A 27999-nucleotide genomic window follows, 5' to 3' on the forward strand; every position below is an offset into this window, starting at 1 on the left:
ACCCATGCAAGTGCCTCACATCTGCTCACCTACAACTTGATCTGGAGGTAGGAGTTTCTGTCCCCACGTTACACCCAAAGCGTTCATTGCTACAGACTCTGACAGCTTTTTTTCCTGGCATGTTTCTGGGTGGGACCTCAAGCTTCCATTGCTCAGCCAAGACCCTTTATACTTGGAGTCAGCATCCAATAGAACACTCACACTGAACAATATATCTGTTCTGCAACAGAGGATAAACACATTAGCTGGTGCATGTACCTAGTCTAGCAGCCATTAGCAGTGCTGATGATGGCACCTGTCTTGTGAACTTATGACAGCTCACAGGAAATTACCAAAACTGTCAACAAAAATAAAGATCTATTAGACGAGGAAAGCAAGATACAATAGCATCTGAAAGGAGATTCCCCTTTATTGCTATATTATTAAATCACAAAGTGCCAGGCCACATTAATACATGCTTACCACTGCAGGTTTTCTTCTGCCTTCACCTAGGCAAGAGAAGACTTTTGAATTTCTTATTATTCTGGTAGATGCATCCTCTGCTGAAGATGCCTCTGAGAAGCATGCTATCCTGTCCAGTCCCGTGGGGAGGATACATCAACAGCAATTCATTTATTGATTTTTTTTCTTTAGTACACTGTTTGTGATAGAAAGGTGATCAAGAGACTTGTTTATCTACCACATCAAACACTTTTACATGACTTTTTTAATGCATTAAACCAACCTGTGAATTGGCTTTCTTTTTGGTCTCCAGTAACTCATTGAATCATAGAATAGTTAGGGTTGGAAAGACCCTTAAGATCATCAAGTTCCAACCACCCCTGCCATGGGCAGGGGCATCTCACACTAGACTATGTTGCCCAAGGCTCTGTCCAGCCTGGACTTGAACACTGCCAGGGATGGAGCATTCACAACCTCCCTGGGCAACCCATTCCAGTGCCTCACCACCCTCACAGTAAAGAACTTCCTCCTTATATCCAATCTAAGCTTCCCCTGTTTAAGTTTTAACCCATTACCCCTTGTCCTATCGTTATACTCCCTAATGAAGAGTCCCTCCCCAGCACTCTTGTAAGCCCCCTTCAGATACTGGAAGGCTGCTATGAATTCTCCACGCAGCCTTCTCTTCTCCAGGCTGAACAGAATCTCTTTTTGCTGTTTCTTATATGAAAAGAAAAAAAACAAAAAAAACAAACAAAAAAAAACCAAAGAGAAATACTAAGGGGAAGGTACCAGCCTTTGTATAAACTGCTGTGGCACATTGTTCATTTGTCAAGTGTATACCCTGCAGAATAAGTAACACACACTCTAAAGAACATTTTATTTTTCTATTGGCTGCCAACCGTCATCATTAGGCTTCCAGACATGTTAAAGTTAGCTTTCAAAATCCACTGTCCTCACAAGCCAAGTCATAAAACTGGGGAAGCAGATGGGAAGGGCAATATTTTGAACACTCATGTAACCATTCAAGGCTTAGTAAGATGAAATTAACACTTTCCACTGCATGTGGCCTTGAGGTTACTGACAAGTCTCACACAAAACAGTCAAAAGTCTGCAGCAACGAAAGGATGGACTTGGACCAAGTCTCTATCAAGAAAGAGCCCTCAGCCCTCTGCAGGACTCCTGCTGCTGCTCAAGATGGATTGCCAGATGAGATAATTTTCTGCATGTTCTCATGTCTCAGTGACTAGTCCTCAGTGACTAGGAATTTTTCCTTAGCATACTTTCAATGCTGTGAAACTGCAGTCTTCTTGCTATATCTAAGGGAGTCTCACCATCCTGAAAGAAACAAATGACACATATAGCAATATGATAGATATGGGTCAAGTACAAAGAGCTTTCCTGAATTTGCCACCCAGATACAGTGCTCTGCTGCACAAGTTTCACTGTCACACCCTTGCCCTAAAACAAAGGTCTCAGAACATATTGGCTCTAATTCTGCTTTCACTGAAGACAGGGGCAGAATCCTGTCCTCCCCTCCAGCAGCGAGAGCCATTCCACTGTTTCCTGGGGCTAATGTCCAGAGTCAGTGCAGAGCTAAGCTAATGGCTGATTTCAAGTGAAATATGGGAAGTATGTTGCTCATTTCAACTCAATAATGCAGATACTTCCAGGTCAGTATTTATCTGGGTAACATTTGAGCTTTTCTGGTGACAGAAGCAGCTTGACTTTGCCCCTCTCAGAAGAACGGTGTCCAATAGCACAAAAAGCACCCCAGAAGGCTCTTGCCGCTCCCCTGCAGCCTGCATCTTAAGAACAGCTGCAGAGCAGTTCTGAGTTAAGAGGTACCGTGAAGATCCATTAGACATCCAGGCAATGTTTACTGGTGGAAATCCAGCAGTGAAGGATCTGTACTTTACAGTTGCTCTTGCCAACAAAGGCAATGGAGCAAACTTTGCTTTAAACCCCACAGCAAACAAGTCTGCTGCCAGGAAGCTATGCACTCTTTTTTTTAAACTGCTGTACACCAGCTAAGGCCTACAATGTACTGGTTCACCATCACGATAAGGAAACACAGTTATCAACTTCACCTTCTTACCTGATTCTTTAACGAAGTGTCTGCATGAGCTTGAAGCAGTAGAGGAATAACTGCCTGGTTGTTCATTTTACAAGCATAGTGAAGTGCTGTGCTGCCTGACTGAAGGGAAACAGAAGCAGATGAACTTTAGTTCTATTACTTCGTTAGTAAATCATAGGTAAGTGCGACTACCTAAGTACCTAAGTACTAAGTACCTAAGTACCTAAGTACTTAGTACCTAAGTGCGACTACCTAAGTACCTAAGTACTAAGTACTACTACAAAGCCTTAGCAGCTTCCCCCTAACACCTGGATGCAAAAGACACTACACAACAAAAAAATACATTTGCATAAGAGCAACAGGAACAAAAAAATAATTTCTTCCATGGGATGCAGCTGCTAGAACAGGTCTGTTATCTTCAGCAGGAGGCCAACAGTTCTTTACTAACTTCAGAGGATTCCATGATCTTGATCTCAACAGCTACATCTTAAGCAATACTGTTTGTTCACAGTTCAGTTTTAGAACTCGGTTGCTGCTAGAATTGGGTGTTATCCTTTTCTACCTTAGAGTAGGGGAGCTCTTTTCCACACCCAGGTAAGATAGTGGATACTGAACTCCACTAATGGTAGATCAGTGCACTCTGAAGACCAAGAGAAGACACAGGGTTTAGCACTGTGGCATGGTCTTCCCCCTCAAATCTGCTCCAGTCCCAGAACTCATAAATAATGATAAACTCAGACCCTTATATCACTAGAACCTTTGTAGGATCAGGTATTTAATAAGTAAGGGTCTCAACCTAGCTTGCCTGGATTCTTTTGAGAGGGCATTGGTCAGAGAGGGAGAATTAGTTTGTCAGTGGAGAATCATTTCTATGTACATCTTAAAAACATTGCCTAAGTGTCAAGGAGAAACACTGAATCCTCCTAGTGCATGACAGTCAGTTCAGTCCTAGATCTTACTCTGAAAGCAGGACTCTGTTGCTGGAAGATTTGTAAGTCTATTAGTATTGTTGCATGCATAAGAAATACATCTGCATTTGTATAAACCCACTTACAAAGTCTGTAGCATTAACATCTGCTCCAGCTCTAAGCAGCATCTTGATCAGGTTTTCATTCTGTTTAGTCTTTGAGATCTGTTTGGTACAAGGGAAGGAGTAACACAGTAAGACAGTCCATCTGCATGTAGTACAAAATAGATTATGGCTAAACGCTTTATTATTTCCTAAAGGAAATTTTCTTCTGCAAATGCCAGACTGATTCAGTGATACAGTTCTGTTGGTTCACCAGCTATAGTCATGACAAAATCCCTGCTTCTTCTGTTGCTTTGCATCCGTCTTTGCTTTAAAAAAGCAGTCCATATCCTATACAGGTTCCTGGCCCGAAATATTGCCATGAGAAAGGTGATAAGAGGAAAAGAAAAGGTACAGAGTTTTTCCTGCTTTCACCCAGACTCACCATAAGAAGATATCCAATAAGCATCACTGGCATGAGGATAATAATGAGCACGTAGTCAAGGAAGGTAAACCTTTTTCTCACAGCATAATGCAGACAAGTGCAGTCCTTCTAAGCACAAAATAACTCTGATTAGTACCAGATTCACTGATCTGATTATATTTATTTAATATTGACAATAGTAGACCATTTTATATTTCATAGACTCTCTTTTAGATTATCTACTGGAAATATTTTCTGATTTTCAAGCAGAAACAGACACATGTATTTTAATTCCTTAAGCAGAAGCACATTTAACATATAAAGGCTCATGTAAATTGGGCTACACATGCAAGAAGGATGCGGGATCCAAAGGATTCCATGTGTATGTCTGCAAACTTGGACATGGCTGCAGGGAGAAAGAGGGCAGAGTAGACATGTGACTGCTACTGCCACTCAGCAAGTTAAACCAGTAGGAAGAATCCCCACAGTGACTCTTCCGACAGAGGTGCTGGTTACAGAAGCAAAGACAAAGGGGAGCTTATGGCATCTCCTTTGGCACACATGAGAATCACAGGCAAGTAGCAATACCTGACTGTATTCTCTAGTGAGAACAGAGTTTAAAAAAACCTGTGAATGCCAAGTGTACCAAAGCCAACTAAGAGGCAGAGCTGTAAACCTGGATGCTAAAGACCACGTGTGTTAAACCTCCTGTAGGTTGTCAAACTGGAGTTAGACAAACCAGGTTACAGTGTTACACTGTGGACAAAATAAGCAGAAAAGCTTTTCTGTGCCATCCTCTGCTCCCATTCTCATTCCTGAGCACCACAGCTGAGCTCTGCACCAAAGCACCTGATTCCATCTGTGAAGGTGAAGCAAAGAAACACTTAAGAAAGGCAAGCACAGCTAGCGAATGGCTGCCAATGGAATTAAAGTGACCTTACTGCAAAATACTGAGCCCTTTCAAAGGGGCTTTGATGTAAAACAGAGAGTCTTTTGCATCAAGAAGAAGAGATGGGATAGAACATGCCACTGACCTCATGATAATTTGCTGCCTTCCTGTGAAATAAACAAATGCACTGGAAACCAGAGACAGAAAATCTTCCACAAATTTATAGGAATTTGCTGAGCATTGCCTTGGAGTATGAGATAACACAACAGAAATGAAGCTTTGGGTTCTTTTCCCTGGTTATTTATCACCCCTAACATCGTAAGTTACTAATGAAACCAGAGCACACAACTTTCAGCTACTTTTTATTTGTAACCTACCACAAAACCACACTTCCTCATCACCTTAAGGAAAATAGCAAATCACAGCTCCTGCGCATGACAAGTGTGTGTAGAATAGGGAACACAGGAAGAACAGTGGAAGGCTTCCCTCCTTGCCCCCAGCATGTTATTACAAGTCATGCTATTGTTCTGTAGCATGACAAAAGCAGGCCTGCAGTGGCAATAAGGCAGGTTTTTGTTGAGTCAGTTTCTCCACAGGCATACATTTGTGAGAGATGGACAGGCTGTCCCTCAGACCTTCCTGTTAACCAGGGTGGAGAAAAAGAGAGAGGCAAAGAAAGGCTGCAGAAGGGCGGCCACTTACCTTGTTTCTGAGGTTGACATCAGCATTTCTTTTTAGAAGATAGCTAACTATCCTGTTGTTTCCCTGTTTACATGCACAAATTAAGGGGGTGTCTCCACTGAAGCTGTCCTGGATATTCAGACAGTTGCTGTCACGCTCCAGAAGGAACTGAACTTCGCTGAAATCGTTATTATAAGCTGCCTGACAAATGGGCTGAAGAAAGAAGATAATATTAATCAGCACACGTTTCACTAAAACATACCGACCTCCCGTTCTGACCTGCAAATCCTAAAATACGCCAGCGCTGCCAAGCACTTTTGGCAGAGGTTGTAGTTCTAAGCGACTTCCCGAAGATGGCGCTAAGAGACACTTCTGCGGCAGCCACACAGCAGCTCGCAGCCTGGGAAGTCGCAGCCTTTGCACAAAGGAATGAACTTTCTGTTCATTTTGGACCGTAATGATGTACATATTCAACATATATACGAAGATATTTAATCCAAGAAATAAATCCGGTTCATTTGCAACCATAAAAAAACGACAGCTTCCAATATTACAGTTATTCACTGTATTAAGAAGCAAGCACGAACAAGCCCATGCCTCTCAGAGTTTACAACAGGCTTTCTTTTTGGATGAGCACTGCTGAATGAGGTATCACTTTTCACTCATCAGTTCCCAGAACAAAACCACGCTTTCAACAAAGAGCTGAAAAATCAAACCCCCACAATGTTTCTTTTCAGAGCTTGAAGCTAAACCTCAGACCCAAAAAATACACACACGTATGCCCACAGCTCAGTGTGGCTTTTGAGAACTATTTGCTGCTTAACTATTTAGTCACTATTTCTACACACCCTTCACCTATCCTGCAATTCCTTCCCTCTCCAGCAGCAAGAACTCAGTCTGAGGAGTGGCTGAGAATGACAGGAGTACTATGAGTTTCTAATGGCCTGTAATAATGGGAAGTACAGCAGACTGGTAGCATTTGAAGTTCTCCAGTGGAAAAGAGAATGAGTTTCTTCTTTTTGTCTTTGATACTGAGGTTTTTATTCACCAATTTCCAAGATACACATTTTCTTTGAATATTATCTGGTTTTCCGGTCCGTCCTCCTTTTATTATATCCTAAATACACTACATGAACAAGATCTAACCCTGAACTCTGAGCCCCTTCCTCACTCCGCCTGCAGTTAGGTTTCACACACACACACACACACACACACACGTTAAAAAGATTCATCCTATTTACACTTTCACTTCAGACAAACTTTGGTCTACCACACAACTTTACCTCCAGCATCATTGCTGCTTAATCTTCTGGACAGCTGCATAAGAGAAGTGATTTTCCTTTCTAAAGAGAATATTTACAAGTTTACCAGACCTCACACCACTTCTTGTTTTGTTTTTATTTTACCAGACGAAAATCTACAAAGAATACATGCGATATTGCACATCTCTCTGTATTCTTATGAAAGCCTACATATACCATTTGCTATTTTACACTCCTCCAGAACCAGAACCAGTTTAATGATTTTGAGGAGAAACTCCTTTTTAAAACCCCTCTTGTTGTGACCTGCACACCGGTGCCATCTAAATGATCAGTATGCTCTAGAACCTCACTCTCTGTCATGTTGATGTCTAATAGTGCCACTTCTCCAGGAAAGACAAGATCAGGTGCAGTCTTCACCTCTGGTTTTCCTACCTTTAAGTATCGCTTTGCTTATTTAAAGATGAAGCAGATTTGCTGTTTGGTTGAGCATCTGCTCAAATCAGCCATTTTCCACACAAATTTTCTCCTTTTCTACTCTGATTGTTGTTAGTTCAGCAGCTTGTGTCACCAAATGATGTGCTTTTGTGATTTTCTTTCTATTCTGCCTCAAAGAGTTTAACTTGCTAGGCCCTTAAACCCAAAACATTTCTGACCTATACTCTCATTGACTCATGCGATCTTTTTAAGCTTACAGTACTGCTGAACCCAGTTCTAGAGCCATTAATAATGATGGAGCACTTACCATTCCCTAAAAGACTATGTCATTTGAGGCTGAAGTCACGCACAGAGATCAGCACACGAAAGTCATTCATGCTTTTTTAGCCGCTGGAACCAGAACACATCCAGGGTACAAAGAAAGTAAGGAAGCAGTTCTCATCCTTTCCAACAGCTAACGCATGAATAATTGATGTACTGGAAGCATTTTTTTTAATTCACTGCTGTTGGAGGTCTATGTAGGATTGATTCTTTCACACATTAGTATGTCTCATTCATACAAAAAAAAAACAAACCCAAACAAAAGCTCCACAACTTTTTCCTGGGTTTGTAGGATTTTCTTGAGACCCACTCTGCTGGTTTTCATTCTAGAAAATGCCTCTTTTAGTCAAAGAAATATGAAAAGTCCTATAAATCAGACCTGTAATATACCTCCCAAATTGACAAATACAACTCCATGACTGAAGGAGCTAACATAGTAGCAGAATATTTAAGTAAGGACACAAAACAGTCAAAATAAACATAAGCTCATTATTTTTATATCAATAGCAATAGGACTTCAGAAAAAAAGTTTTAGGAAAGAATAAGGATAAGAAAAAATACAAACAGGTGGCAATCTGTCACCTGTATAAGAAAGGCATCAGAAGCTGCGACCAGTGGCAAACGTTATATTAGGCAGTCTTCCCCACAGAAAAAAAGAAAGCTATTATAGAAGGCACTTAACTGGAATAATAGATACAGAGGCTTCAGGAAAGGTGAGAAGTAGACATAGAACAGGCAAGAGTTTTTATGGCTGAGATCACTCAGTACGAGATCACTCAGTACATCACCAGATAAGGGGTGCAAGAAAAGTAAAAAGAACTTTTGCTGTCAGGAAGGACAATACCTCTACACAACTGAATTCTTAGTTATTTTTGGTCTTTATCAATTGAGGGCAATGGGGTTGCAAACAGGACCTTGTAGTTTACCCAGATCCATGTGAACACATCTGCATTTGTCTACTTGTTTCCAGAGCTTCTTGCAACTCCCTCTGCTTAGGTTTGCTGAGGTAGGGATAAACCACAAGCTATGCAGCAAGTTCTACCACACATGAAATAAAGATTAAAGGCATGGCGCTAAGGACAAAGCATTCAGCCAACAGAGAGCAGGGTAAGGTAAAGCCTGTCTTGCAACTGGGAGCACAATTTCAGGTTATAATTGCTTCCTCCTTTGAGAACTTCAGGGGATTGCCTAAATTGCATCAACACTTTGCAGTTGTTTAGACAAAAAGGAGTTACTTCAGAACATCCAGATATTCTGAACTAATCCATAGTTTCTTTCTGTGCACTAAAATGCATTCAAAGGCCATGAACTGAACATGAAAGTCTAAATCATGTTTGGGATACCAAGTGCACTAGTATCCCATCCCTGCTCCTCAGAAAAGGCATTGTACACCTTCTTGTATGCATTGCTCTAGGTTTCTATATTGCATAAATGAATCATACTTTATTCAGAAAACTCTATCTCATTCAAAATTTTTAAATATGAAATATTAACTAATAATCACGGAAGATATGGACAGCATTTGAACACCACTTTAATTAAGCTAACTGACACTGTTTTCTTGAAAATACTAACTCAGGGTAGTAGACATGCAGAGAGGCAACAAATCCTTTCAGAACAAGGTGCAGTCTACCCAGCCCATCACCTTTTGAATTCACAGATTCAGGCTCCCTGTGATACAGAAAAAGGAGAAGACATGATTTCATCGAGTAGCCTTTTAAAAATAAAGGGGTGGCTTTCAGCACAGAAATGTAACCTTTTAAAGGAACAGCTATGTAATGCTATCTCCTGGAAAAGAAACAACAGCGCAATCCACTGTATTTGCAATTGAAAAGAACCAAAATTCTCACTTGCTCCCAAGTGTGCAAATGGAAACTTTATGAAATAATGAACAGATTGAGGCAGCATTTCGGCTAAAATCCAGGGGTAAGCTAAATGGACCATGGTCTGAGGTCAAACTCATGAAGATAAGAGCTAAAAAGAAATCAGGTGGGAGTAGGAGTTTCCTTGGGCAGTGGTTTTTTATTACCTAAATTCAACACAAGCAAATTGTTTGCAGTTTGTGAAGTTGTTTGCACCATGCTCAGAATCATTCTGATCTCAACACAGAACAACAAGAAGTGTTAAACACGCACTTTTCCCATGAAATCACAATAGTCATACTGATTACTGAATTTTGTTTACTCCTACAGACTGTACTTTTGACAATTTGTAAAGCTGAAGTACAGCATCTCCAAAGGGAAAGAACTTCCAGATCTGTTTAAGCCTTGTATGGGAATTTGCAAAGGGAACAACTCAAACCCAGCAAATATCTGTGTCTTCGATAGCTTCAGTTACTGTGCAAAAAATGGTCACCTACCTCTGAATAGAGTATCCCCATGCCTATTCTTCACTGCTTGAGCTCGTTCCTGTTCACCAGCCCAACAAGTTAACCTCACTTGAAATATTCTTGAGCTTGTTTGAATCTGGTTAATATTTAACTTAAAAGTATCACTCTTTCTTTAGATACATTTCCTTCAAATGTTTTCCACTTGATAGCATGAAACAATTGTCTTCAGAAACCCAACCCAAGGAGGTAAACCTGAGAACAGCAGCTTACGGGAGACTGACAGAACAAGTTACAACACACAAGCATTTTCCTTTGTCATTTTTGCAATAACACCCTCCAGTTGCCTAAAAAGGAAAGTAGCAAAACAGGCTGAGGAGGGTAGGAGGGAGAGAGGAAGAAGGTTTCACAAGTGCAGAAAGTGAGGGAAAAAAAAAAGGTAAAAAAAAAAAAACAAAAACCCATGAACCAAATACTTAAAATAAGTAACTACAAATGGTAGCTGGTTTGTCACCTAAGCTGCTTCTGAACAAAATGTATTCCAAATCCTCTGCAAGAACAGCTCGAGATGCCTACTGGGAAAAGGGAAGCAACTAGATCCCACACCCTTCATAAGAGCTCCTGGTATAACTAGCTTCAGTCTCTCATTAAATCAGCAGCTGCTTTCATCATCTTTTGCTCAGGTTTCTCTTCCTAGCCCAGCCCCAAAAAAACGAATATGATTCATGTTTAACCTGCTAATTTTGTATGTAAATTGCATTAGGTCTTCCTTGGGAAAAGAATTATTGTGGATGTCTCCACCCCTTTCGTGTGGTCATGGCTCTGAGGATAAGATGCTGATAGTATTTCTGTAGTACACTCTTTCCAAGTAGGGCATGCGCATTTCAAGCGTCTGCAGATAACCCAAAGTACCTTTTCCCTTTATAATTAAAATTCATGTTTCAAGTATATTTTAAAACATGTTTTAAAACAGTGCATGCAACTGTCATTCTTAAATCGAAGCCCCCTATCTTATGTTTGAGAGCTTTTATTTCCATATCATTCTCATATTTATTTGTCAGTGAGGTGGAGGATCATATAAAATCATTCACAGTCTCTCTATCCTTCCCGGGTTGAAGTAGTACAGCACTACTCATGGTAGTGTTAGTTTGCTAGCACCAGTTCTAACCCTTTTAGTGGCTGTTTACCTGAAGAAAATTAGGTTGATTTGCAACAAAAACAATACACTACATCCATCTGTAACAATCTACTAGGAGGATCTCAATAGACTGATATTTCAGCATGTGGTGGATATTTCTGTTGGCCTAAAGACATGGAGGAGTGAGTAATAACTCAAAGGTGGAAAAGTATTCTTTGACAGTGTTTCTTCACACCCAGTTCGTAAGAAATGGACATCCTCCTACATTAACTAACGAGGTTGTTATAAACAGGAATTTATAAACTGTAACTTGTTGAAAGAAACATCAAATTGCTCAGCTGTTACGTAAAACATCTTAGTAGCTTACTTAATCTTCCCCAAAAAAACACGAATCTATAAATGCATGGTAACATGGAAAGTATTAAAAAAAACAACAACACACCAACAAACATTAAAAACAAACAAACAAAACAACCAAAACACACCCTCCTCTGTAACGCACAGTGATAGCTTCAGGCAACACCTTTCCCAAGATAGTGCAAATTACCATTTAATCCAACATCACATCTTAGGCCCTCTTGAGAATCAGTTAAGTGATTACTTTGATCAGAGCTTCAGCTGGAGAGCAGATAAGCAGCCCAACCATGATGAGGTATTAGACTTATGCAAATCTATGTAGTCAGGTCTAATTCTGCTTCACATATTGCTTTTAGTTTTATTACTATGCTTATGAGGATTTGAATCCTGAAAATTTTATCTTTCTTTGCTGAATAAGTCTTTTTTTTCTCAAGAAGGTGCCAAGACTCAATGCCTGAGCAAACTGCCATCTACTCAGTCTGTGCAGGAAATCTGCTTCTTACTTTTTGAAAGGATTTTACTATACTTCAAAAGTTTCATGTGAGCCAGAAGTGAACTAAGAGTTTGTCAGAAGGGCCTTCACCAGAGAAAGAATCTGGTGACTACTGGATTACTTTTGTTACAGCCCGTCCTGTGGCTCAGCTCCAGCAGTTCAGCCAGCAGGCCGATCCTAGCCTGCATGAGATCCCGATCCTCATAATCAGTTCATGGACACAATGTAGAGCACAGCAGTCCTGTAAAAGCCAGTGGGGCTGTACAAACCTTCTGACACATGTATGCATTTGCACGATCAATAGTATCTCATATGCTGATTCTTAATTTAAAATTGGCCAAGTAGCATAGTGACTGGGCGATACCTCGGCAGACTGAAGCATTTGATAAACAGCTAGCTTCTTTCTCCTACATGCCTGCTCAACAACGGGTAATCATGTGGAAAATGCACCTGGGTCAGGGCAATCCCAAGCACAACTACAGGCTGGGTGGAGACTGAATTGAGAGAAGCCCTGAGGACAACTTGGAGGTGTTGATTGATGAGAAGCTCAACATGAGCTGGCAGTGTGTGCTCACAGCCCAGAAAGCAAGCTATATACTGGGCTGCATCAACAGGAGCAAGGCCAGCAGGTCAAGGGAGGTGAGTCTGCCTCTCTACTCTGTTCTCATGAGACCCTTCCTGAAGTACTGCATTCATCTCTAGGGACCCCAAAGCAACAGGGGCATGGAGCTCTTGGAGTGACTCCGGAGGAGGTCACAGAAATACTGAGTGTTGAAGCACCTCTCCTATGGAGACAGGCTGAGAGAGCTGGGCTTGTTCTGCCTGGGGAAGGCTCATGGTAGACCTCGTAACAGTCTTCCAATACCTAAAGGGGACCTACAGGACACCTGGAGAGGGACTTTTTACAAGGGCAAGTAGTGATAGGATGAGGGGGAATGGTTTTAAACTGAAAGAGGGTAGATTTAGATTAGATATTGGCAAGAAATTCTTCACTATGAAGGTGGTGAGGCACTGGAAGAGGTTGCCCAGAGAAGTTGTGGCTGTCCCATCCCTAGAAGCGTTCAAGGCCAGGCTGGATGCAGCTTTGAACAACCTGGTCTAGTGGAAGGTGTCCCTGCCTGTGGCAGGGATTCTTGAATCATAGAATAGTTATGGTAGGAAAGGACCTTTGGATCATCTAGTGCCAAACCCCTGCCATAGGCATTCTATGATTCTACGATTCATTTTGTGAAAGGCAGGGAGAAAATTGATGAGAACCATAAAAGTACTTGAGAAGAACAATAGGGTTCAAGACAAAAGGAAAAGCATACATACACTATTTTCTTAGATGAATGCTACTTTTGTATTTTACAGTCTTTGCAAAAGAGAAAGGAACACGTATTCCCCTTTGCCCTCCCACTCCAAGCCTGCAGATCATCAGGGATGTATTTAGAGGCACAGGATTCCTCAGGGGTACTTAAGAAAGAGTTGGCAGACACTGGGGGTTAAGACATAGTTGGATACTTCATACTATGCGAAACTTTTGCGCCAGTATTTTCAAAACAAATATTACCATCTCAACCAGTATGGCTCTCTAAGTAAGGACAGCGCATCCTGAGAAGTTTCTGTATACCTGTCTTGGGTTCAGCAGCAGCAGTAATTTTTCTCCTTCTTAGTAGCTGGTGCAGTGCTGTGGTTTTGCCTTTCAGCCTGGGAACAGCGCTGATAACATCGATGTTTTTAGTTGTTGCTAAGTAATGTTTAGTCTGACCAAGGACTTTGTGAGTCTCATGCTCTGCCAGGGAGGAAGGGAAGCCGGGAGGAAGCAGAGACAGGACACCTGACCCAAGCTAACCAAAGAGGTATTCCATACCACAGCACGTCATGCCCACTATATAAACTGGGGGCAGTTTCCCAGAAGGGCTAGATCACTGCTCGGGTCGGGATGGGTATCAGTCAGCGGGTGGTGAGCAGTTGTATTCTCTTCCGTTGTTATTTCTCTTATCATTATTATTATTGGTGTAGCAGTAGAGGTTTGTGTTATACCTTAGTTACTGGAGTGTTCTTATCTCAACCCATGGGAGTTGCATTCTTTCAATTCTCCCCATCCCTTTGGGAGTGGGGGGAGGAAGAAGATGGGGGAGTGAGCAAGCAGCTGTATGGTTCTGAGTTATAGGCTGGGCTTAAACCGTGACAGTTCTTTGTGGTACTCAACATGGGGCCTGGAGGGTTGAGATAAGGACAGATCTGATCACAGCATGTCTAATCATATTTGTGATAAGCATTCATTATTTCGGATTAATAGTCACTCATCACAATGCTGATTTATTGGCTCTCAAAGTTGTTGCTCTTGATCTCACAGTTTCAGCATGTCGTACCTTACTTACAGCCGGTATTTGCTGTCTTAGTCTTACCTGCCTGGAGAGCTTGGGCTAAGGTTCTTGTTTCACTGTACTTTATGGTAATGATTTGTCATACAATAGACTCATTGATCATGAAACTGACCTGGCTTGCGTTTTCAGTGTGGTCACCACCTCTATACTTTGGGAGGTATATAACAGAAGTTTTTAGCAATTACACATCTTTTTTTTCCCTCCTTGGGTGGTCAGCCTATGAAGGAGACATTCACTTATGTTCCCAGCTCCCTCACCAGAGTATTTACAGCATTATTTGAGTGTTCTGAAGGTTTTGAATGGCCTTTGGGCACCCTTGAGACCTGCCTGCTGATTCTGATGGGGATCACCATGTCGGCAAGCATACGGAGTGTGTTTTATTCACGACTATTTCACCTGATTTCGAAAGTTAAGCAGAGTCAGGTTTGGGTCTTCTCTAGGGTTAGATAATGGCATAGGAGGACCAAAAGATTTTCCCCGACGTTGGACAGTCATGAGTGCAGGGTGTGTGGGATAGTATGGGCAAGTATCTAGGCCAGTGGGCCCCTCCAGTGCTTTGGAACTTCACCACTGAACAAGAGTAAAATCCAGAAGAATTAGTAAAACACTTAAATGAGGTGTGTTGTTATCCTGGTCATACCAGAGAGGGACAAATCATGGCAACATGCTGTGGCTTGGCCTATGCTTACAGAGCCCTGTTCAACACTATCCAGGACCTTCAAAGGGAAAAAAATGTCTCTGGATCTGATGGCAAAACGACAGACAACACAGCTACTCCAACTCCAAGTACAGCAGCTATACCAGCCCCACTGACATGTACAGCAGCTACTCAGACTCTGACTACAACAGATAACACAGCTACTCCAGCGCCAAGCACAGCAGCTACTCAAACCCTGACAGCAACAGACAGCACAGCTGCTGGTGCTACTCATACCCCAAGTACAGCGGCTGCACCAACCCCGACAACAGATACTGCAGCCACCCCAATCACGGTGATAGTCACTGCAGCTAAAGCAGAGGACCAATTCATGCCAATATCAGTTGCCCCTGTACGCAAGGGGAAAGGCAAAAAAGAGACACAAAAAGCAACCCGCACAGTGAAGAAAGATGAAGAACCAATGCACTTACTACACAGGACAGCATCTGATTAAGAGTTGCTATTACGTGAATCAGAGGAAGAAGAGGTGACTTCTCAACCCCAGACCTCAACCGAGCTACGGAATATGCGGAAAGACTTTACCCATCAACCAGGGGAGCACATCATCACCTGGTTGCTCCAATGCTGGGACAATGAGGCCAATGGTCACAAACTAGAAGGTACAGAAGCCAAGCAGCTGGGATCACTTGCTAGGGAAGGGGGAATTGACACAGCAATTGCAAAAGCAAAACAGTCCCTCAGCCTTTGGAGGCGGCTCTTGGAAGCTGTGAAAGAAAGGTTTCCGTACAAAGATGATGTTATGAGTCATTCAGCCAACTAGACCGCAACAGAGAAAGGTATCCAGCCTCTGAGGGAATCAGCCATTGTAGAGATGATCTATCGCAAACTGGATGCTGGGAATGTATACACAACCCATGTGGTGGAAATTTACACAGAGTGCACCAGCATCATATGCCCACTCATTGGCAGCAATAACCTGGAATGATATGGTGCCACCAACAGTGGATGAAATGGTTCATCAGCTCTGAGAGTTCAAAGACATTCTCACCCCTTACATCATTTCAGCCGTGGAAAAACTGTCCCAGGTGTTCAAACAATTGAGAGATCTATCTGATCTATCCAGCTCCCTACATGTACCAACCCATGTCTCAGCTATTAACAAAAGGCGTCCCACTGCTAGAGAGAGAAGATACAGGAGGGAGAGAGTGCAAACACAGTCCCCCACTATCACAGATTGTGCAGTTGAGATTCCTGCGTTTGGGGAAATCGCAGGGGTCAGCACACCCAGAGTGCAAAGGATGAGCCTTGCCCTGAGAAAACCACCTGTTTGATCATTTTAGGTTTTCCGTTTCCTAAGCTCTTTTTACAGGCAGTACTTTCATAGTCTCTTTTCCCTGTTCAGGTAGGTTAACCTATCTTTCATTTTTCACTAGATTTGTGCTAACAGTATCACAAACGATATCACACATCCCTGGTGAAACCAGGTATAATGTTGCAGATCATTCCAGGCTGACAATTCTATAAAAAAAAAAAAGAAAAAAAAAAAGAAAAAAAAAGAAAAAAAAAGAAAAAAAAAGAAAAAAAAAGTAGCATGTCATTGGCTGGGAATAAAGCAGAGAAAAATCTTCCCTATCTCTCACTAGGCAGGGCTATGAAATGTGCAAGCTGTAATGTTTTTCATCGAGAAATCACTTTTTTGACTTTTCCATGGACTACACTCTATAAAGCAGAATTGTTTATGTGGTAACTCTCTGGTTTTGTTTACTAACACAGACTTACTTCACTCTGTTTACCCATACAAAACAGCAGATGATTAGCACCCACATTCCAGAGAATTTGCTGTACCAGGGCACCAGGCCAGTTCCAGTGAGTACAGAGCCCCTGGGCTGACTACAATTAGTTCAGTGGTTAGGCAGAGGTCTTCAAACATACTGTGTTTTCGGAGAGTTCATGGAAATGGCTTAGAAGAAGCAAGAAATCTTGTTACCATCCTCTCTGACTCAAAATTTACACATTTTTAAATTTAATTCAATACCTGAGAATCCTTACATAACCAGGCTAATTCAGAGCAAACTGGTCTTTGCAAGTTGTGGTGTTCATTGAACAACAGATTTAGGAATGTATGTTTGAGGTTAAGCATGCACCTTTCAGATCACTTGTATTTTTATTCTAAGATTACCCAACAAAGAACAATTGTCCCTGAGCAATATGCAAACAGCAGTTCAGAAAACAAGTGGCAGGTGTGGAATCAGTGACCACACCAGCTTCTGTACAAGCCAGAGCTGCAGAGACCATGTTCATGGGCAGGAAGTGTTGCGAAAAACTTGATTTTAACTCCCTTCATCTCAAAATAACATGGCCACAGCAGTCCCCAACACAGGCAGCAGTACAGAACAAGATCTGTCACAGCCTCATGCGACAGGAATCCCCCAGGTCCTTGTTAAGTATCTTACCCACAGGTTAGACGCCTCTTTACCTCTCCTCCAAGATGCAATTCAGAATGTCATGCAAAGGTGCTATTTATCATAAAATAACTCCACTCCTTAAATACTGCCAAATCAGCACTTAAACATGCTCTCCCATACGTCCATACATCACACAGCACTCTACTGCTGCTCCTTTTATTGGCAAAGATTTCTGCCAGTCAGTCAGTCTGCTAGTGGAGACAGACTAGGAACTGCAACAGAAGACACAATCAAGGCAGTCAAAGCGGAGGTAAGTTGCTTGTACATATGCATTCCTATGTATTTTTCTCTGCTGCCTTTCTCCATAAAGATGTGCAGCCTTGCCTTTGTGCAGTTGCGAGTCGGAGTAGACAGCCTGTATCTTTCCTGATTTGCAAGCCTAATGCTATGCATCAAAGTGCATGTTTGATAAAGTTGAGAAGAAGATGTCTTTGCCCTGGGCAAACAGAAAAAAGGAGTATCTGATGGTTTAATTTTGTTCTAATTGTTGCGGTTTTTTCTAAGGATGGCACTGTGGATGTGTGATAATCTCAGTATTGAAAGCATGTGCATAAATAGGACATTTCGCTCTCATAGCTCCAATCGCATGTAAGCTTTCCTTGTAATTTAATCAGGAGATTCTGACATTTGCTAGCCACATTTACTGCACTGGTGCCTTTCTGTTCCATTTACAGTGTATGTTGAAAAAAAATGAATTATGACTCTCTCAACAGTACACTGGTGAATTTTTAGAAGATTAAAAGCCTATTTTCATTAAATATCAACAATCTCCAGAAACGGCATTTTGCGTGTGCCTTTTGGGTCTCTTCCTTTACCTTTTTTTTCATTTTTCTGGTTTGTCATGGTAAATGCTACTGTTGTTTCATTACATAAAAAGACTAGATTGCTCTTCAAGGTTCCTACAGTCAAGACTTTGCCACTGAAATGAATAAGACATTGTGTGCCAAGCCTTGGAGTTAATTGGCTCGCTCTGATTTAAAAAGCATTAATCTCAAAGTGTCAAAACATGCCAGCTAAGTCAGGTGACAATATAGTATATAGAAAAAAGTACATCCTAAAAAGGCAAGAATTTAGCTACCCTACTGCCATACAAAAACAAACTGTGATTTAAGCTGAACTTTTTGGTTTTGTTCTCAAACATTGTTCTACATGTAGAAATAGAGGAACAGGTTTTACTTCTGTTTGAACTGAATAAAACAGCAGAAAGCAGTGGAATATCAAGTATAAAATTGTGTTTCCAGAGCACAACGCTATTCTATATGACAATAATTTAAGTATTCTTCTACCAAGTGAGTGGACCTGAATATATCCAGTTTTGGTTTAATCTAAATGTTCCAGTGACTCAAGGGATATGACAGATTTAATCAAAAATGCAAAGAATTGAGAACTCCCTCCCTCATGAAGAAGTTCGAAGAAAACAAAACCTTAGGCTATCCTTTTCAGGCTCTCCAAATCTTAAAAATCTTCCCCATGATATGGTCATAAAAGACCCTCTGGTTTTATGACCTGTTTCCTCTATGCTGATTACAAATGTGGCTGCAGCCAAAAAGCAAAGCACTAAGTAAAATGCATTCTCAGATTTCTATTCAGAAGAGCTACCCTGTGGCCGTTAGTCAACCCATAAAAAACCATGAAAATGCAATCTTTTCTTCAGGTGGCCAAGGCACAGATTTACAATAAGGAGGACTACATGTGAGAGAGAAAGGAAGGAACTTATGACACAAATTAGCACCAGTATTATACAAGCACATTGCCCCAGGTTGGTTCCACATCCTCCCGGAGCCTTTGATGCAATCCTGGTCCTTGTTGAACAGGGTGAGCTGTAGACAGTCCCTCCTCACACAGGTACTTATTCTGGCAGGTGCTTGGGGAACAGACCATGGGCAACCTTCAGAAGCCTCCCCACTTGGCTTTTCCTGTGGAATTCCATGCCATTCCTAATGCAAACAACCCTGCATGTGTTCTTTCACTCAGCCTCAAGATGTGGTGCCTCCTCATGCTGCTCTGTTCTCAAGCAATTGCCTTTTCAGCAGGATTCACAACACCATCCACTCTGAACTCAGATGAAAGCCAGTTCAGGAAGCCTCGTAACCCTGAATCATTTATGAATGTTGTAAGTTTGGTCACTTTCTCTCCCTTTCTTTCTAAAGTGTCTCTCCCAATGCAACTACCACTACCCCACCACTAACAGTCCCAGTGAGGAGGTTAAAAGTATCTTCAGCAATGTGAGAGAGAGCACTAGCCTAGAAGCCAGTGCTAGCACCTTGATGCTTCCATCCAAACAGTCCGAGCTGCCAGAGAAAAGAATTCCTTCGCTATGGAGGCAAAAGCTGGTTTCTAGTCTCAAAGTAAGCAAAGCCCTCCCTTTCTGTAACAACTTGTATAGTGGCAATGGATGATGAATTCCTCCTTCAAGCAGCAGATTCTCATTACACAAAGTAATCCAAGACCCATTGCTCTGAATCATCAAAGATTTCCTCACGTTAGTGACAGGAGTGTAATAGGTTGTGCTGTAAGTGAATTTGTAATAGGAGACCCACCCTACCTGGCTTGCCTAACCACACTTTGATAAGGAAGGATTGATTATGGACCAAAACCCAAGCTTTTGGCATTGTCTTATATCAACACTCCTATGTATTTAATTTATAGAAAGGTATGATCTGTATCAGCCTTGCAAAACAGGACAAACTATCTCCCAAAAGGCTAGTCACTCAGTACAGTCCTGTTTCGTCCCATAATGTGCTGTCAAATACCAGACAACTGCCACTTAAGCAGGACTGAAGAAGACTTTTTTTACATCTTTTTTTGCATCTTTTTACAAGACCTGTAATAATCATTCTCAGCCATGGTCCCTGTGGCCATGGGCCTTGCACTGATGTCTCAGAACAGCCCACATCCACACTGCTCAGCTTGGTTACCCTCTAAAACAGGACAACCTGCATGTTCATAAACTCTCCTTTGGCTTCTCACAGAGTGAAATTATCAGATATCATGGATACCCCAGTGAGGAATACGAAGTTACTACAGAGGATGGGTACATTCTTAGTGTTTTCAGAATTCCTGCTGGGAGGAACAGCCAAAATACAGGTATGACACAGCCATAGGATGGAAGGAGAAAGAAATAGGAGAAAGCCTGAGAGTCAACCCTTCTATGGGTCCCCCATCTTTCTCCTTTGCACATGCCATGACATGTTCCACACCTTTCAGTCTCAGCAAGACCACCTAGTCAGGAATCTGGCCTGAATTTGGTATACAGGTTAAAAAACTCCTGCAAAACCAGACTCTGCACCCCACTTTTAACTAAACATTACTTACTACAGCATAAGAAAACCGTCTTCTTTTTCAGGGAAAAAGCCTGCAGTCTTGCTACACCATGGTACTTTAGGAGATTCTATTCACTGGATTTCTAACCTGCCTAACAGCAGCTTGGGCTTCATCCTCGCAGATGCTGGCTATGACGTCTGGTTGGGAAACAGCCGAGGAAATACCTGGTCTTTAAAACACAAGACCCTTAAGCCCTGCCAAAAAGAGTTTTGGCAGTTCAGGTACTCCACAGAAAAAGAATCACTGAAGAAGGAAACTCTCATGGGACCTTTCCCTTTCTGGTTATATGAAAAATATACCTTTCTGGATTACATGAAAACCATTATGGTTTTCATATAATCTGACTTCAAGTGGGATATGCAACATCTAAGGAGACTAGAGCAACAGATGCAGCCACTTCTGGTTATGTCAGGGGGGACATAACAAGGTCATGGCTTCATGATCTGGGCAGGCCTTTCTGGAATTACCATATACAGAAGCACATCTGCAAGCACACAGGTCACCTTTGTCCAAGCACAGTGGTGGTTCCTTTGGGGAAAAGACTTCCAAAACTGGGACACATCTGTAACTTTGAAGTCTCCCATACCATGTCCTGGGTGCAGACAGGAGAGGAGACTCCTCAGCTCAGTGTACAAATCTGATCTAGCACAACAGATACCCGCTGAGAAATATTTTTTTGTAACCCATGCTGGTGAGAGCAGTTATTACATTCACTTCTGCAAGACCCTCAGCTAAGAGACAAAATTAACACCTCATTTGCAGAGAGTGCAAGGCATCAGACAGCCTCGCAGTTCACTGTGTCCCTCTACCCCCTTCCCCAATTCAAGCAAGAATGCAGACAAAGCATGAAACATCATCGTTAAATGAGTCCTGCTTGGTGCAATGAAGAATCATAGAATCATAGAATAGTTAGGGTTGGAAATGACCTCAAGATCATCTAGTTCCAACCCCCCTGCCATGGGCAGGGACGCCTCACACTAAACCATCCCACACAAGGCTTCATCCAACCTGGCCTTGAACACCGCCAGGGATGGAGCACTCATAACCTACCTGGGCAACCGATTCTGTAACAGCTAAATTATCTGATAGCTTTCTTTGTTTCTCCCCTGTAGCTTTGATGAGATAGGTAAATACGATGTTCGAGGAGAGCTGTACTTCATAATGAATAAAACCGGACAGAAGGATGTATATTTTGTTGGTCATTCAGAGGCTGGAACTGCAGGTAATGTTAGGAGTATCTGGTCCAAAACAGTTACTGTTGGTGCTTATGAGATATATATATATATATATATATATATATATATATATATATATATATATCAGATCTATGAGCAGACATTGGGATTTACGCCATGGTGTGCTGCTGCATTTTGCAAAAATAAACTCAGAAACAGGAGAAAATGTAAGTGGCCACATTCTTAGGCAATTATTCTTCTTTCTTTCCATATGTGTATTCTAAGGGTCTTTTTCCAGAACAAATCATTTAGGGCAAAACATCCCCATCTTTGTCTTTAGATTCCTATGTTTTAGGCAACCAGTTAAAGTTCTCAGCAAATGCAGCAGTGGAAAAATGTTCAGGAAACAGGATGTGGTACATCCTTTTTGTTTTTTCTTCCTTTTTTCCTTCTCCATACTCCTTCTTTATGTGTGCATTCACTGTTACCTGGGTTTACTCTTAGTTAACGACTAAAAACTCTGCTCTTAATCCTCAGATAATTATTGTATTACTGTGTGTCAGCATAAATATATACAGTCTTTCAGAGATTGCAAGCTGAAAACCTCATTATTTTACTAGAGTTTGGGGAACTTCAGAAGGAATTTGCATTAAGAAAATCTGATTAAAGCAACTTCTCCCCCCAAAATGGACTGAACACAATATTTTCAGTTCGGAGAAAACTAATAAATAGACATGCTCTAATGAACCTCTATCCTTAGAATGAACTCTGTCTCCCAAATAAGTTTCAAGAATCAAACACTTCCTTCAGGCCTGCAGCACAGAAATGGGCAACTGCCAATGGGCTGCTAATCTAGTCTCAATTTGTGCCTACTGCTTTTTTATTTATTTGATCTATGGAGATCTCTTTACTAATATGACTTGTGTCTTCTGCTTTTGCAGGCTTTATAGCATTTGCTACTTATCCCGAATTGGCTCAAAGGGTCAAAGTGTTCTTTGCTTTGGGACCAGTAGTCACAACCACATATGGTACCAGCCCTCTGGTAACACTTACACGGCTTCCCCAGTTTCTGATCAAGGTATGTCATTCCTCTTGCTAAAATATATAATTGTCTGCTTTGTCTCTACTGAACTCACTCAACCTAAACTGATTTTAAGGGGGTGGCGAGTTAAGAATTAATTCAGTGTATCAGACTGCTGACAGTGCTGGTAGACTTAAGACTTTGCACAGATCTAAGCTGCAAGGCTTGACGTGGTATCTCTTCTGCAACCACTTACAGCTAAGAGGCATACTTTCACCTTTATTTGTTTAAATCAAATGTTTTTGAAGGAAGCTCACAAATACCACAATCTAAATCTACTAAATCTAGCCTTGAGCACTAGTAGAAAACTACAAATGAAGCACCTTAATTTTATTAGACATGCAGTTCATTTATGCTTATGAACATTTCCTTAAAGGGAAATACCTATTTCACACTTGAATCATAGAATCATAGAATAGTCGGGATAATTTGCCAGTTTAATGGAATTTGGTGGGAATGGTGGAAATCCTGCATGCTATACTTTATGTCAAACTGCCAGAGCACATACTCTTTCTGCCCAGGTTGTACCCACTATGTGATATAGACCATCCAGCTCTACACCCTTCTCATTGCTCCCTTTTTACTTAGCAGCAATACTCACAGTACAGGTTGTGCACCTGTCTGGAAGAAATATTAGGGCAAAAAGGGATTTCGTAGACTTTGCAGTTATGAGTGCAGCAAACTGCCCCTTCTCACTGAGGTCAGTGCACTAAAACCAGACAGATAGTGACCTGCAGAACTCATGCCTAATAATAAACAGCAGGAAGAACCTGTGGTGTGGTCTTGGGAAGAACACAAAGGATACTGGGATGGCAAGCAGTTTTAGCAATCTTAGTTAAGAGGTAAGGCTGTAGAGAAGGAATGACTTCTTTTTATGTGAAATAATCCTACAAGAAAAAGAAAAAGAATGTTTCATTTTTGCTTCCCTCAGTTAGTGGCTGGCTGCAAAGGAATTCTTCACCAGAATGAACTGCTGAAACCGCCTCTAGTACGGATCTGTGAATCTCTGGGAAAATTCTGTGGCAGTGTCTTAGGTTTTGTAGCAGGGGACAAGGTACAAAATCTGAACACGGTAAGCATGTCCAAGAACACCTTGATGCAAGTATAACTCATGTAATTTTAAAGTAAAACAATTTTTCTGCGTTATGGCTACATACAGTTGCAGAGGCATAGAGAAACGTGTTAGGGTTTTCATGAAATGCCAACTAGGAGCTCAGCTAGTGGCGAGATATACCACCTGACACATTCAAATCACACAAGGAAGAAAAGCTGAATTCAGGATGGTTCCATCTTGCAATGATACCCCTCAGTGTCCTCTCTTACTGGGCTAAGCCAAAGCAAAATTGCACAGATACCAAAGCTTTTTAAAATGGAAAACTAGATGGAGAAAGATACCTTTTCTTTTGTACAAATCATATTTTCCTTCCTAAATAGGAAGACATCTGGATCATCTGAACATAAAAGATTGTTTCCTTTCGGTTGTTACCTATCAAAGCATTTTCAAACCTGTTTCTTCAGATTTCTTCCAATGGCAAGATTTCATTCCTTTACGCGGGCTGATAGCTTTTTTCTTGCAGACATTCCACGTGCCTGTTCTCCAACGGCCTTCCATCTCTCATACTAAGACTATTTAACAAGTGTTCCCATAAAAAACTCCCACACATGTAGCCTCATTATGCTCAAGCAGATGATGTATTAACAATCCTTTACTGATTAAGCACAGCACTAGGCATCATACAAACTGCAGAAACTGGAAAAACAAAGGCCATACAGGCTCCCCAAATCATGTTTTCCGTATGACTAAGCACTAATGTGGAAAAGAAGCTCCCAAATGGATAAAATTCTACATACTCATTCCTACTGTAATCTCATACATGTTTCTCCTCAATATTCTTTTTTGATATTTAAAGAATATCCTATTAAAATGGGGTTTAACACAAAAGCAGTATGTTGCTCAGGTTCCTCACAGCTTTATTCTGTCACAGCACTGGATCACTGCACTTATAACACTTCTGCTTTCTCTCCAGAGTCGAACAGATGTATATGTAGGACATTACCCTGCTGGAACATCAGTACACAACGTTCTTCATTGGCATCAGGTATAACTGCATACTGACACACTCTTACTACTGCTTTTTATGCAACCAACAGCCCACAAGGACAGTCCAGAGATGGTGGGTTTGGGAAACTGCCCATCCCATCTTCTCACATGCTGCCATGAGCACCTGCCACAGGCAGCACTGTTTCCCATGGCACACCAGACCACTATCTGAACTGCCCCTTTGGTATCAGGCCAGGGGATAAGCCAGACAAAGAAGCTTTATTCCCAGAGAGTTAATTGCAGCCTAGCTCACCTCCCAAAGCCGGTTAACCACACAAACTCTTCTGCTGGCACGAGCAGCAAGTGGGGAACTGCCTCTTCTGCTCATCTTATGCCACTCTCAAAGCTAAGCTTGTTCTGCCTATGCTTCAAATCAGACAAGGGCAAAAGAGCATTGGCCCAGAAACTCATGAGTGTATGTGCAGAGAACTGTGTTACTTCTGCCAAAGCTTAAATACATGCATACTCCTGCACACACCCCTGACTAACATTCCCAGGATCCAGACCACCAGCACCCAGAGCCAGAAAGACAGAGACAAGCCAACAGACTTCTAGCATATCCTCAGTTACTTAAAGATTAGATTAAAAAAATGCGCACATATTTTCAGTAAAGCAGGTTAATCTTTTGGGTTTGTTTTTGGTTTTTTGTTTGTTTGTTTTTCCTTTTAGACATAGCACATTCATGAAGACAACAGTTTAGTGTTAAGATAATCACAACTATTATAAGAAGCCCGGAGTCTCTGTGTCAAGGTGTGTGTAGAGGTATCATATGTTACACTAGACTAGTAACAGCCCTGGCACACTTCTGTGTCACAAACAGGGACACCATCTGCCAAGCTAAGATAGTCAAGCAAAATTTTAATAACGAAACATACCAAGGGTGGTGGCTGAGGATCAGGGCAGAAAGTTAGCAAGGGGAAAAGTGATGAAGCCATTCACCCTACGATTCATCCTCAGTACCCCTTGAATACTATTCACTGCCTGAGCCTTGGCTTCAATCACAGGCAGGAAAATGCCTCCTGCACTCTGCTCTGCCTCTTAACACTTTAATTTTATCTGTCCTTGTTACAATATTAATAGGTAATATATGCAGACCAATTGCAAGCTTTTGACTACGGCTCTAAGGAAAACATGAAGAAATACAACCAGGTAAGGCAATACAGTTTCCCCGAGAACTCATCCTCAGGTCCTGAAAAAAATAACAGAAAAATTCACATTTCAGCACCTGTAGGTGATACAGAAAGAGAGTGCTGAGGTAATGTTTCACCTGAATTTTATACTCATAAAAGCCTACTCACAGAGAAGGCATAGGCAGGTCCTTGCAGACAGCTAAGAAAGTTTGGTTTGCCTCTCCTACTGATGCAGACATGTATCTAAAAAACATTTCCAAAAGGCTAAGAGCATAGCCAAGTCCTGGAACTGGATGAGTATGGAGCTCTTCACTGCCCCAAAAATCCTCAAGGTCACCTTTTCAAATGAATCTCACAGCTAAAAGTGAGTATGCGTACCTTGGTTTTGGGAAGCTACTTACCGCAAAGATAAAAATGGAAGGGATGATTCAGTACAGCACAATGGAGACTACTGCTGTGATGAACTAATATATCCTGTACAGAAAAAAGGAAAGAGACAAAACTTGGTCACTAGGCACTTTGGTTACTTCTTAGTCAACACTTAGAAATACTTCACTCCCTCAACACTGATAACTTATCTGACAGTTTTTTAGATTTGATCTAATCAGTTGACCTACGGTGAGCTTTTCTGAGTCAGGGCAAGTTATTTTATGGGTGGCACACTATTTTACAGGAGGAGAAGAACTCCAGAGATTGCTCACATACCTTACATCCACACATATGGTCTTTAAATACTGAAGTTTAAATTTTCAAGCGGCAATATTCTATTCCCAATACTTTGGATGGTTAGGAAACTGCCCCCAAACATCAGTCAACAAGAAAAATATAGAACCACCCTTAGACAACAGGGGTAAATTTAAAAGCATCTTGTGCATGGTCCCTTACCACCCTGTCAACTAATAGCCATCCTGCATTAAGTCATTAGCCTCGTGTCCAGAAGATCTCCATTTTACTTGCCCATGTTTTTTTATTTCCTCTGTAATGATATTATTCCATCAGTATCAACTTTGTGACCTACAGTGTCAAGTGAAGTCTGGTCTAATACAACTGAAAGTCTTTCACTCCCTGCCCCATAAAAGCATGCAGAGGACCCTACGTAAGCCAAAAGCAGGACATAAGAACAATTACTCTGCAATCCTTGCTGATAAACACACTGCTCTTTCCATATACCCACCTCTTTAATACACAAGTAGGTGTCAATTCGTAGCTGTATATTAAGGAAAGACTGAGAAACAGGATGGATTGTTCCCTTTCGTGGTAGACAGGGAATGGTGTTAGGCAAATAGTGACACTAAGAGGGTGGGCTTCATCCTTATTATTTTATTGCAGTGAGTGCAGAAGGGAAAGAGAGGTGCTTGCACAGAATCCTTCCTCCAAACACAACCCCTGCCGCAGCAGCATTCACTGAAGTCTCCTCTCTTTCTTACAGCCTACTCCTCCTGTGTACAAGATAGAAGAAATAAGCACACCAATTGCTGTCTGGAGTGGTGGACGGGACAAATTTGCAGATCCAAAAGACACGGCAAAGCTGCTCCCTCGGATTAAAAATCTCCTTTATCATGAGCATTTTCCTTCTTGGGGTCATCTTAGTTTCATCTGGGGCCTTGACGCACCTCAGAGAATGTATCGGAAAATCATTGAACTGCTAGAAAAATATCCTTAAAGCTTCACACACAGGGAATTCAATCACTCAGTAAAACCCCCAAAGATTTCTATTTAGTGGTAGAATACAGGTATAGAGATTGGTATAGGCATTTACAAGCCACTGTTTGTTGGTTTGCAACTTTCTAACATTGTTTTCCATGGTGTTACATTATCTTGGTGACTGCAATCTCTCTGAAGA

The 27999-nt window shown here is 41.5% G+C and overlaps 2 protein-coding genes and 1 non-coding gene across 7 annotated transcripts; 1 reads left to right on the top strand and 2 right to left on the bottom strand.

The window, feature by feature from the left end:
• Positions 1-391: 391 nt before the first annotated feature.
• Positions 392-24394, bottom strand: ANKRD22 (ankyrin repeat domain 22). 5 transcript variants are annotated; one of them, XM_065671864.1, is made up of 6 exons: positions 24321-24394; positions 5540-5731; positions 3970-4077; positions 3570-3647; positions 2537-2635; positions 392-1776 (listed from the first exon to the last, which is right to left on the bottom strand). In XM_065671864.1, the coding sequence occupies exons 1-6, from the start codon at positions 24339-24341 to the stop codon at positions 1699-1701; spliced, it is 576 nt and encodes a 191-aa protein (XP_065527936.1). In that variant the 5' UTR covers positions 24342-24394; the 3' UTR covers positions 392-1698. The 5 variants fall into 5 exon arrangements, with proteins under 5 accessions (XP_065527936.1, XP_065527937.1, XP_065527935.1 ...); XM_065671865.1 differs by lacking the exon at positions 24321-24394 and adding an exon at positions 9896-10363 and having other exon boundaries at positions 3970-4074; XM_065671863.1 differs by lacking the exon at positions 24321-24394 and adding an exon at positions 9896-10361.
• LOC136012470 (U1 spliceosomal RNA) lies at positions 16077-16240 on the bottom strand. The gene has a single exon (XR_010611771.1). It is a non-coding gene; the product is annotated as a U1 spliceosomal RNA (small nuclear RNA).
• Positions 19327-27819, top strand: LOC136010526 (lipase member M-like). Its single transcript, XM_065671862.1, has 9 exons — positions 19327-19458; positions 20318-20432; positions 20692-20890; positions 21782-21891; positions 22786-22922; positions 23857-23997; positions 24953-25024; positions 26107-26175; positions 27586-27819. The coding sequence occupies exons 1-9, from the start codon at positions 19327-19329 to the stop codon at positions 27817-27819; spliced, it is 1209 nt and encodes a 402-aa protein (XP_065527934.1).
• The last annotated feature ends 180 nt before the right edge of the window (positions 27820-27999 follow it).

The sequence above is a fragment of the Lathamus discolor genome, chromosome 3 (assembly GCF_037157495.1).
Source record: "Lathamus discolor isolate bLatDis1 chromosome 3, bLatDis1.hap1, whole genome shotgun sequence".
NCBI classification, from domain to species: Eukaryota; Metazoa; Chordata; class Aves; order Psittaciformes; family Psittacidae; genus Lathamus; species Lathamus discolor.

Bases quoted from the DNA above. Each gene is read 5' to 3' on its own strand.
- ANKRD22 (XM_065671864.1), bottom strand. From the start codon at position 24,341: ATGATTTGTACAAAAGAAAAG. The intron at 4,078-5,539 runs GTAAGTGGCCGC...TTTTGTGCTTAG, and splicing joins ATGTCAACCTCAGAAACAAG to AAGGACTGCACTTGTCTGCA. The intron at 3,648-3,969 runs GTGAGTCTGGGT...TGTACCAAACAG, and splicing joins TTATTGGATATCTTCTTATG to ATCTCAAAGACTAAACAGAA.
- LOC136010526 (XM_065671862.1), top strand. From the start codon at position 19,327: ATGTGGTGCCTCCTCATGCTGCTCTGTTCTCAAGCAATTGCCTTTTCA. The intron at 20,433-20,691 runs GTATGACACAGC...CTTCTTTTTCAG, and splicing joins GAGGAACAGCCAAAATACAG to GGAAAAAGCCTGCAGTCTTG. The intron at 22,923-23,856 runs GTATGTCATTCC...TGCTTCCCTCAG, and splicing joins TTCCCCAGTTTCTGATCAAG to TTAGTGGCTGGCTGCAAAGG.